General features: G+C 54.8%; 1 protein-coding gene across 1 annotated transcript in view; it reads right to left on the bottom strand.

The window, feature by feature from the left end:
• The window catches only part of LOC120049470 (VPS10 domain-containing receptor SorCS2-like), a 42811-nt gene extending 32696 nt beyond the window's left edge, over positions 1 to 10115 (bottom strand). The window contains exon 1 of the mRNA XM_038995735.1: positions 10029 to 10115. Coding sequence (XP_038851663.1) covers positions 10029 to 10115 — 87 coding nt within the window. The remainder of the gene's footprint in view (positions 1 to 10028) is intronic.
• Between the last annotated feature and the right edge of the window lie 1205 nt (positions 10116 to 11320).

Raw genomic sequence — 11320 nt, 5'->3', positions numbered from 1 at the left:
TTCCACCATCTTCAGGTCTATGACTCTGAGCCTTACCTGTCCTCCTGCATGTTTCAGGTCTATGACTCTGAGCCTACCTCCACCACCATGTTCAGGTCTATGACTCTGGGCCTTAACATGCCCTCCCACCATGTTTCAGGTCTATGACTCTGGGGCATACCTACCTCCACCATGTGTCAGGTCTATGACTCTGGGCCTACCTGCCTCCACATGTCCATGTCTAGGACTCTGGTTCTACTGCCTTACACCATTTCAGGTCCATGACTCTGGCCTACCTGCCTCCACATGTTCAGGTCTAGGACTCTGGCCTACCTGCCTCCACCATGTTCAGGCTTTTGACTCTGGGGCCTACCTGCCTCCACATGTTCAGGTATAGACTTGGGCCCCTACCTGCCTCCACCATGTCAGGTCTATGGACTCGGGCCTACCTGCCTCACCATGGCAGGTCTATGACCTCTGGGCCTAACCTGCCTCCACCACATGTTCAGGTCTATTGACATCTGGCCTACCTGCCTCCACCATGCTTCAGGTCTGATGACTCTGGGCCTACCTGCCTCCACCAGGTTCAGGTCTATGACCTGCTGGGGCCTTCCTGTTTCCACAATGTTTCAGGCTATGACTCTCTGGGCCTACCTGCCTCCACCATGTTCAGGTCTATGACTCTGCGTGGACTTAATGACTCCACACATTTTCAGGTCTAGTCGACTCTGGGCTACCTGGCCTCCACCCCATGTTTCAGGTCTATGACTCTGGCCTTTACCTGCATTCCACCAGTTTCAGGTCTATGACTCTGAGCCTAACTCGCCTCCTGCAGGTTCAGGTCTATGGGACTCTGAGCCTACCTGCCACCCAGTGTTCAGGTCTATGACTCTGGCCTACCTCTCTCCACCACGTTTCAGGTCTATGACTCTGGGCCTACTACCTCCACCATGTTCAGGTCTATGGACTTGGGCTACTGGCCTCCACAATGTCCATGTCTATGAATCTGGGCCTAACCTGCCACACCATGTGCAGTCCATGACTTGGGGCCTACCTGCCTCCACATGTTAGGGTCTATGACTCTGGGCCTACCTGCCTCACCATGTTCAGGCTTTTGACTCGGGCCTACCGCCTCACCATGGTTAAGGTCTAGGACTTGGCCTACCTGCCTCCACCATGTTCAGCGTCTTAGGACTCTGAGGCCTACTGCCTCCACCATGTTCAGGTCTATGACCTGGCCTACATGCCTCCACCATGTTCAGGTCTATGACTCTTCCGGGCCTACCTGCCTCCACATGTTCAGGTCTTGACTCTGGGCCTTCCTGTTTCCACCATGTCAGTTCTATGACTCTGGGCCTACTGCCTCCACCATGTTCAGGTCTATGACTCTGGCCTACCTGCCTCCACCATGTTCAGGTATAGTGACTCTGGCCTACCTGCTCCACCATGTTCAGGTGTATGAATTCTGAGTGCCTACCTGCCTGCACCCATGTTTAGGTCTATACCTCGGGGCCTACCTGCCTCCCCACCATGTTCAGGTCTAGACTCTGGGCCTACCTGCCTCCACCATCTTAAGGTCTATGGACTCTGGGCCTACCTGCCTCCAGGCATGTCAGGTCTATTGACTCGGCCTCACCGGCTCCAACCATGTTCAGATCTATGACTAGGCATACCTGCCCCACCCATGTTCAGGTCTTATGACTCTGGGCCCTACCTGGCACTCCACCATGTTCAGGTCTATATCTGGGCCTTCCTGCCCCACCATGTTCAGGTCTATGACTCTGGGCCACCTGCCTCCCACCATGTTCAGGTCATTTATGACTTGGGCCTACCTGCCAACACCATGTCAGGTCCATGACTCTGGCCTACCTGCCTCCACCCCTGTTCAAGGCTATGGAATCGGGGGGGGCCTACCTGCCTCCACCATGTCAGGCTTTTGGACTCTGGGCTACCTGCATCCACCATGTTCAGGTCTATGACTCGGTTTCTACCTGCCTCACCCATGTGTCAGGTCTCATGACTCTGAGCCTACCTGCCTCAGCATGGTCAGGTTCTAGACTCTAAGCATACCTGCACCACCATGTTCAGGTCTTATGACTCTGGGGCCTTACCCTGCCCCACAATGTTCAGGTTAGGACTCTGGGCCTACTGCCTCCACCAATGTTTCAGGTCTAGACTCTGGGCCTAACTGCCTCCACCATTCTTTCCTTTCAGGTCTATGGACTCGGGCATTACCTGCCTCCAGCATGTTCAGGTCTATGGACTCTGGGCCTACTGCCTCACCATGTTAAGATCTATGACTGGGCCTACCTGCCTCACCCTGTCAGGGTCTATGACCCGGGCCTACCTGCCTCCACCATGTTCAGGTCTATGACTCTGGGCCTTCCTGCTCAACCATTTTCAGGTCTATGATTGGGCCTTACCTGCCTCCACCATGTTCAGAGGTCTATGACTCTTGGGCCTACCTGCATCCACCATGTTCAGGTCTATGACCTTGAGCCTACCGCTCCTGATGTTCAGGTCTTGACTCTGACTACCTGCCACCACCAGTTCAGGTCTATGACTATGGGCCTACCTGCCGCCACCATGTTCAGGTCTATGACTCTGGCCCTAACCTACTCCACCATGTTCAGTCTAGACTCTGGGCCCTAACTGCCTTCCCACCATGTCCAGTCTATGACTCGGGGCCTACCTGCCTACACCATGTTCAGGTCCATGACTCTCGCCTACCTGCCCCACCATGCTTATGTCTATGACTCGGGTCCTACCTGCCTCCACCCATGTTCGGCTTTTGACTCTGGGCCACCTGCCTCCACCATGTTCAGGTCTATGACTATGGGCCCTACCTGCCTCCACCATGTTCAGGTCTAATGAACATAAATATTTTCTGGGCCTACCTGCCTCCACCAGTGTTCAGCTATGACTCTGGTGCCTTCCTGCCTCTCCACCATGTTCAAAGTCTAGATCTGGAGCCTACAATCCGGCCTGCACCTGTTTAGGTCTTATGACTCTGGGCCTACGCCCTCCACCATGTTCCAGGTCTTGACTCTGTGGCCATACCTGTCTCCACATGTTAAAACAAACGGTCTATGACTCGGGCCGCACCTGCCTCACGCCCATCGTTCAGCGTCCTATGACTCTGGGCCTACCTGCCTCCACGCAGTTTTCAGGCGTCTATGTACTCTGGGGCTACTGACCTCCACCATGTTCACAAGGTCTATGACTCTGGGCCTCCTGCCTCCAACCCATGTTCAGGTCTTATGGACTCTGGGCCTTCCTGCCTCCTCATGTTCAGTCTATGGACTCTGAGCCTACCTGCTCCACATGTTCAGGTCTATGACTCTGGGCCTACCTGCCTCCCACCATGTTCAGGTCTATGAACTTCTGAGCCTAGCTACCTAGCGCACCATGTTCTAGGGTTCCTATGGCCTCTTGCCTACACTGCCTACCAGCCATGTTCATGGTCTTGATGACCTCTGGGCCCTACCTGACTTCACCATGTTCAGGTCCATGACTCTGGGACGACCTGCCTCCACCATTTCAGGTCATGACTCTGGCCTACCTTGCCTCCACCAAGGATTTCAAAAGGCTTTGATCTTCTGGGACTACCTGCATCCACTCATGTTCCAGGTCTAAGTCGTGACTCTGGGCCTACCTGCCCTAATCCACCATGTTCAATGTCTAGACTCTGGCCTACTGCCTGCTCCACCATGTCAGTAGGTCTATGACTCTGGGCCTACCTGCCTCCCCCCATGTTCAGGTCTATGGACTCTGGGCTCCTGCCTCCACGCATGGTTTAATTCGCAGGTCTATGATCTGCCTTACCTTCCTGCACCATGTTAAGGGTTATTGTTCACTTCTGGGCCTACGCCTCCACCTCCGTCTGCTTGTACTGTCACCATGTCAGGTCTATGACTCTGGCCTACCTGCCTCCACTATGTTCACAGGTGCTATGAAACGATTACTGGGCCTAGCCTGCCTGCCCAACCATTTTCATAGAGTTATCCTCTGGGCCTACCTGCCTCCACCAGGTTCAGGGTCTTATGACTCTGGGCCTACCTGCCTTCCATCCATTTCAGGTCTATGACTCTGGCCTAACCTGCCTCCCACTTGTTCAGGTCCATGGACTCTGGGCCATACCTGCCTCCCAGGTTTCAGAGTCTGCTATGGGACTCTGGGCCTACCTGCCATCCACCATGTTCAGGTCCATGACTCTGGGCACCTACCTGCCTCCCCAGCAGTGGACTGGCCTTCGCCACAATGTTCAGCGTCTATGACATCTGGGACCTACCTGCCCCTGCGGGCCACCATGTTCAGGTCTATGACTCTGAGGGCCTACCTGCCACCACCATGTTCAGGTCCATGAACATTCTGGGCCTCCTGCCTCCACCATGTTTCAGGTCTATGACTCTGGCCTACCTGCCTCAACCATGTTCAAGGCTTCTATGCTCTGGGTCCTACCTGCACCCACCATGTTCAGACGTTCTAATGACTCTGGAGGCCTACCTGCTCCACCATGTTCAGTCCTATGACCTGGGCCTACCTGCCGTCAGACATGTTCAGTCTATGACTCTAGCTACCTGCCCCACGCATGTTCAGGTTCTATGACTCTGGGCCTACCTGCTCATCCAGTGGTTTTCAGGTCTGATTTGACCTCTGGGCTTACACTGCCTCCACCATGTTCCAGGTTCTATGTACTCTGGCCTACCTGCCTCCACCACCCCTGTTCAGGTCATGACTCGTGCCTACCGCCTCCACCATGTTCCAGGTCATGGAACTCTGGTGGCCTACCTGCCTCCACCATGTTCAGGTCTATGACTCTGGGCCTAAGCCTGCCTCCAACCACATGTTCAGGTCTATGACTCTGGCCTACCTTGCTCCCCAGTCCAGTTATGACTCTGGAGCTTTCCTGCCTCACCATGTCTTAGTCCTTGCTCTGGGCCGTCCGCCCCTCACCATGTTCAGGGTCTATGAATTCTGGGCTACCTGCTCCAGCCATGTTTCAGTCTTGACTGGATTCTGGGCTACTGCCTCCAGTCCACATGTTCAGAGTCCATGACTCTGGGCCTACCTGCCTCGTACGCAATGTTTCAAAGGTTCTATGACGTCTAGGGCCTACCTGCACCACCATGTTCTAGGTCATAGACTCTGGGCCTAGAACCTGCCTCCCCAGTTCAGGTCTATGACTCGGGCCTACTGCCTACCACCAGTTCCAGGCTTTAACTCGGGCTCTACCTGCACCTCCCCATGTCGACTCAGAGGTCTATGAACTCTTTCTACCTGCCGCCCACCATGTTCAGGTCTAGTGACCTAGCTCTGCATGTACGGTCAATGACTCTAGCCTACTTGCACCCCCATGTTCTTAGGTCTCTATGCCTCTGGGCCTACCTGCCTCCACCATGTTCAGTCTATGAACCTCTGGGACCTACCCTGCCCTCACACCATGTTTAGGTGTCTATGACTTCTGGGCTACCATGCCATCCACCATGTACACAGGTCGCATAATGACTCTGGGCCTACCCTGCCTCACTGCATGTTCAGGTCTATGACCGGTACTGGGTACCTACCTGCCTCCACAGCATGTTCAGGCTCTTGAAGACTTCTGGGCCCCTAACTTTCTTTGCCTTTTTCCCAACCCATGTTCAGGTCTATGGACTCTGGCCTAACCTGGCCCCACCAGGTCTCAAGTCTATGACTCTGGTGCTTTCCTGCCTCCACCATGTTCAAGAAAGTCCGAATGAACTTCTGGCCTACCGCCTCACCTTCAGCTAGATGGGCACTCCTCAAGTGTCAGTCGTATGACTCTGGGCCTACCTGCCTCCGCCATGTTCAGGTCTATGACTCTGAGGCCTACCTGCCTCGCCCATGTTCACAGGTCTATGACTCTGGCCTACTGCCTCTCACCATGTCAGGCTTAACTCACTACGTTCAGCCATCTTACATGGCTTTGCCTAGTTAAGCACTCGGGCCATCGCCTCCACCATGTTCAGGTCTAGTGGAAGCCTCTGGGCCTACCTGCCCCACCATGCTTTCAGAGTTCCATGACTCTGCCTACCTGCTCCCTTGGTATGCCGGTCACCTGCCTCCAGCATGTTCAGGTCTATGCTTACTCTGGGCCTACCTGGCCTCCACCATGTTCAGGTCATATGACCTGGGACCTAACCTGCCTCCCCACCAGTTCAGGGCTCTATGAGAACTCTGGGCCTTCCTGCCTCCACATGTTTCAGGGTCTTGACTCTGGGCCTACCTGCTCCTCATGTTCAGGTCATGTTGACTTCTGAGGCTCTATCTCCCCTCATGATTCAGGTCTATGACTTGGACCTACTGCCTCCACCATGTTCAGGTCTATGACTCTGGGCCTATCCTACCTCCACCATGTTCAGGTCTATGACTCTGGGCTACCTGCCTCCACCATTTCAGGTCTATGGACTTGGGCTAACTGCCTCCAGGATGTTCAGGTCTATTGACTCGGGCCTTCACCTGCCTCCACCATGTTCAGGTCTATGACTCGGGCCTACCCGGCCTCCACCATGTTCCAGCGTCTAGACTCTGGGCCTACCTGCCTCCACATGTTCAGTGATGGACCTGAGCCTACCTGCCCTCCCACCATGTTCAGGTCTATGACTCTGGGGCCTACCTGCATCCACCATGTTCGGTATATGACTCTGAGCCTACCTGCCTCCTGCATGTTCAGGTCTATGGACTCTGAGCCTACCTGCCACCACCATGTTCAGGCTATGAATCTGGGCCTACCTCGCCTCCACATGTTCAGGTCTACTGACTCTGGGCCTACCTACCCCACCATGTTCAGGTCTATGACTCTGGGCCTACCTGCCTCCACCATGTCCATGTCTACTGACTCTGGGCCTACCTGCCTAAACCATGTTCAGGTCCATGACTCTGGGCCTACCTTCCTTCACCATGTTCAGGTCTATGACTCTGTGCTACCTGCCTCCACCATGTCAGGCTTTTGACTCTGGGCCTACCTGCCTCCACCTGTTCAGGTCTATGACTCTGGGCCTACCCTGCCTCCACCATGTCAGGTCTATGACTCTGGGCCTACCTGCCTCCACCATGTTAAAGTCTATGACTCTGGGCCTAACTGCCCACCATGTTCAGAGTTATGACTCTGAGGCCTACCTGCCTCCACCATGTTCAGGTCTAGACTCGGGGCATACCGTGCCTCACCATGTCAGGTTCTATGACCTCTGGCCCTTCTGTTTCCACCATGTTCAGGTTATGACTCTGGGCCTACCTGCCTCCACCATGTTCAGGTCATGACTAGGGTCCTGCCTGCTCCCCATTTTCAGGTCTATGACTCTGGGCCTACTGCCTCCACCTAGGTTTCAGGTCTATGACTCTGGGTCCTACTGCATCCAACCATGTTCAGGTCTCATGACTCTGAGCCTACCTGCCTCATGCATGTTCAGGTCTTATGGACCTGAGCCTACCTGCCCACCACATGTTCAGGTCTTATGATCTGGGCCGACCTTCCTCCACCATGTTCAGAGTCTATGACTCTGGGGGCCTACCTACATCCACCCGTTCAGGTCTATGACTCTGGGCCTACTGCCTCACCATGTCCCATGTCCTAGACTCTTTGGGCATACCTGCCTCACCATGTTCAGGGTTTCCATGAACTCTGGGCATACCTGCCTCCAACCATGTTCAGGTCTATGGACTCTGGGCCTACCTGCCTCCACCAGTTAGGCTTTGACTCTGGGCCTACCTGCCTCACCAGTTCCGGTCTATGACTCTGGGCCCTACCTGCCTCCACAATGTTCAGGTCTAGAACTCTGGGCCTACCTGCCTCCACCATGTGCAGTCAGACTCTGGGCCTACCTCCTCCACCATGTTCAGGTCTATGACTTGGGCCTACCTGCCTCCACCCATGTTCAGGTCTATGACTCTGGGCTACCTCGCTTCCACCATGTTCAGGTCTAGACTCTGGCATTCCTGTTTCCACCATGTTCCAGGTCTATGACTCGGCCCTACCTGCTACACCAGGTTCAGGGTCTATGATCTGGGGCCTTCCTGCGTCCCCACCATTTTCAGGTATATGACTCTGGGCCTACCTGCCTCCCACCATGTTCAGGTCTGTATGACTCTGGGCCTACCTGCATCCACCATGTTCAGGGTCTATGGACCTGAGGCCTACCTGCCTCCTGCTGTTCAGTCTATGACTCTGAGCCTACCTGCCACCACATGTTCAGGTTTTTTTTATGACTATGGGCCTACCTGCCCCACCCATGTTCAGGTCTATGACTCTGGGCCTCTAATTTTTTTATGTACCTCCACCTGTTCAGGTTCTTATGACTATGGGCTACCTGCTCCACCATGTCCAATGTCTATGAACTCTGGGCCTACCCTGCACTACACCATGTCAGGGTCCATGACTCTGGCCTACCTGCCTCCACATGTTCAGGTTCTATGATCTGAGCTAACTGCCTCCACCCAGGTTCAGGCTTTTGACTCTGGGCCTACCTGCCTCCACATGTTCAGTCTATGAAGCTGGGCCTACCGCCTCACCCCAAATTTTTTGGGTTTTTTCAGGTCTATGACTCTGGGCCTACCTGCTCCACCATGTCAGGTCTATGACTCTGGCCTACCTGCCTCCACCATAGTTCAGGTCTTGACTCTGGGCCTACCTGCCATCCTCCACCATGTTCAGGTCTATGGACTCTGGCCTTCCTGTTTCCACATGTTCAGGTCTATGACTTGGGCTACCTGCCTCACACCATGTTCAGGATCTATGACTATGGGCCTACCTGCCCCACCATGTTCAGGGCTTGACTCTGGGCCCTACCTGCGCCACCCATGTATCAGGTGTATGACTCTGGCTACCTGCCTGCACCATGTTTTAGGTCTATACCTTGGGGCCTACTGCTCCACCATGTTCAGGTCTATGGACTCTGGCATACCTGCCTCCAACCATCTTCATGTCTATGACCTACTGGGGCCCTACTGCCTCCAGCAGTTCAGGTCTATGAATCTGGGCCCTACCGCCTCCACCATGTTCAGATCTATGACTAGGCATACCTGCCTCACCATGTTCAGGTCATGACTCTGGGCCTACTGCCTCCACCTGTTCAGGTCTATGGACTCTGGGCCTTCCTGCCTCCACCATGTTCAGGTCTATGACTCTGGGGCTACCGCCTCCACCATGTTCAGGTCTATGACTCTGGGCCCCTCACCTGCCCACCACCATTTCAGGTCCATGACTCTGGGCCTACCTGCCTCCACCATGTTCAGGTCTATTGACTCTGGGCCTGACCTGCCTCCACCAGTTCAGGCTTTTGACTCTGGGCCTACCTGCATCACATGGTCAGGTCTATGACTTGGTTCTACCTGCCTACACCATGTTCAGGTCTATGGACTCTGAGCCTACCTGCTCCAGCATGTTCAGGTCTATGACTCTAAGCCTACCTGCCACCACCATGTTCAGGTCTATGACTCTGGGGCCTACCTGCCTCCACCATGTTCAGTTCTAGACTTGGGCCTACCTGCCTCAGCCATGTTCAGGTCTATTGACTCTGGGCCTACTGCCTCACCATGTTCAGGTCCAGGGACTCTGGGCTACATCCTGCCTCCACCATGTTCAGGTCTTATGGACTCTGGGCCTACCTGCCTCCACCATGTTCAGGCTTTTGACCTGGGCCCAACCTGCCTCCACCATGTTCAGGTCTATGACTCTGGGCCTACCTGCCTCCACCAGCGTCATGTCTATTGACTCTGGGCTTTCCTGCCTCCACCATGTTAGGTCCATGACTCTGGGCCTACCGCCCCACCATGTTCAGGTCTAGACTCAGGGGCATACCTGCCTCCAGCATGGCAGGTCTATGACATCTGGGCCTACCTGCCTCCAGCATGTTCAGGTCTATGACTATGGGCCTACCTGCCTCCAGCATGTTCAGGTCTATGACTCTGGGCTGCCTGCCACCACCCTGTTAGGTCCGACTCTGGGCCTACTGCCTCCACCATGTTCAGGTCTATGACTCGGGCCCCTACCTGCCTCCCACCATGTTCAGGCTTTTGGACTCTTGGCCTACCTGATCCACCATGTTCAGGTCTATGACTCTGGTTCTACCTGCGTCCACCATGTTCAGGTCTATGACTCTGAGCCACCTGCCTCGCATGTTTCAGGTCTATGACTCTAAGCCTACCTGCCACCACCATGTTCAAGTCTAATGACTCTGGGCTACCTGCCTCCACCATGTTCAGGTCTTGACTCTGGGCCTACTGCTCCACCATGTTCAGGTCTCTGACTCTGGGCCTACCGCCCTCCCACCATGTCAGGGTCCATGACTCTGGCCTACCGCCTCCACCATGTTCAGGTCTATGGACTCTGGTGCCTACCTGCCTCCCCAATGTTCAGGCTTTTGACTCTGGGCCAACCTGATCCACCATGTCAGTCCTGAATTCGGGGGCCTACCTGCCTCACCAGGTCCATGTCTAGACTCTGGCTTTTCCTGCCTCACCATGTTCAGGTCCATGACTCTGGGCCTACTGCCTCCACCAGTTCAGGTCTATGATCAGGGCTCTACCGCCTCCAGGGCATGTTCAGGTCTATGATCTGGGGCCTACATGCCTCCAGCATGTTCAGGTCTATGACTCTGGGCCTACCTGCCCCAGCATGTTCACGGTCTATGACTCGGGCCTACCCTGCCTCCAGCATGTTCAGGTCTTATAACTATGGGGCCTACCTGCCTTCACCAGGTCCATGTCTATGACTCTGGGCTTTCCTGCCTCCACATGTCTCAGTCCATGACTCTGGGCTACCTGCCTCCACCATGTCAGGTCTATGACTCTGGGCCTACCTGCCTCCACCCATGTTCAGGTCTAGGACTCTGGGCCTACCGCTCAGACATGTTCAGGTCTATGGAACCTCTGGGTCTACCTGGCCTCCAGGCTATGTTCAGGTCTATGACTCTGGAGCCTACCTGCCTACACCATGTTCAGGTCTAGACTTGGGCCTACCTGCCTCCACCATGTTCAGGTCTAGACTCTGGGCCGTCCTGCCTCCACCATGTTCAGGTCGATGACTCTGGGACTACTGCCTCCTGCATGTTCAGTCTCATGACTCTGGAGCCTACATGCCACCACCATGTTTCAGGTTCTATGACTCCTGGAACTACCTGCTCACCATGTTCAGGTCTACTATGACTCTGGGCCTACCTACCTCAACATGTCAGGTCTAGACTCTGGGCTACCCTGCCTCCACATGTTCAGGTCTATGACTCTGGGCCTACCTGCCTCCAGGATGTTCAGGTCTATGACTCTGGGCCTACCTGCCTCCACATGTTCAGGTCTATGACTTGGGCCTACCTGCTCCAACATGTTC

This window comes from Salvelinus namaycush, chromosome 6, assembly GCF_016432855.1.
Source record: "Salvelinus namaycush isolate Seneca chromosome 6, SaNama_1.0, whole genome shotgun sequence".
Classification (NCBI taxonomy): Eukaryota; Metazoa; Chordata; class Actinopteri; order Salmoniformes; family Salmonidae; genus Salvelinus; species Salvelinus namaycush.
Note: the sequence above shows the minus strand (reverse complement) of the source record. Positions and strands in the feature narration are given on the sequence as shown.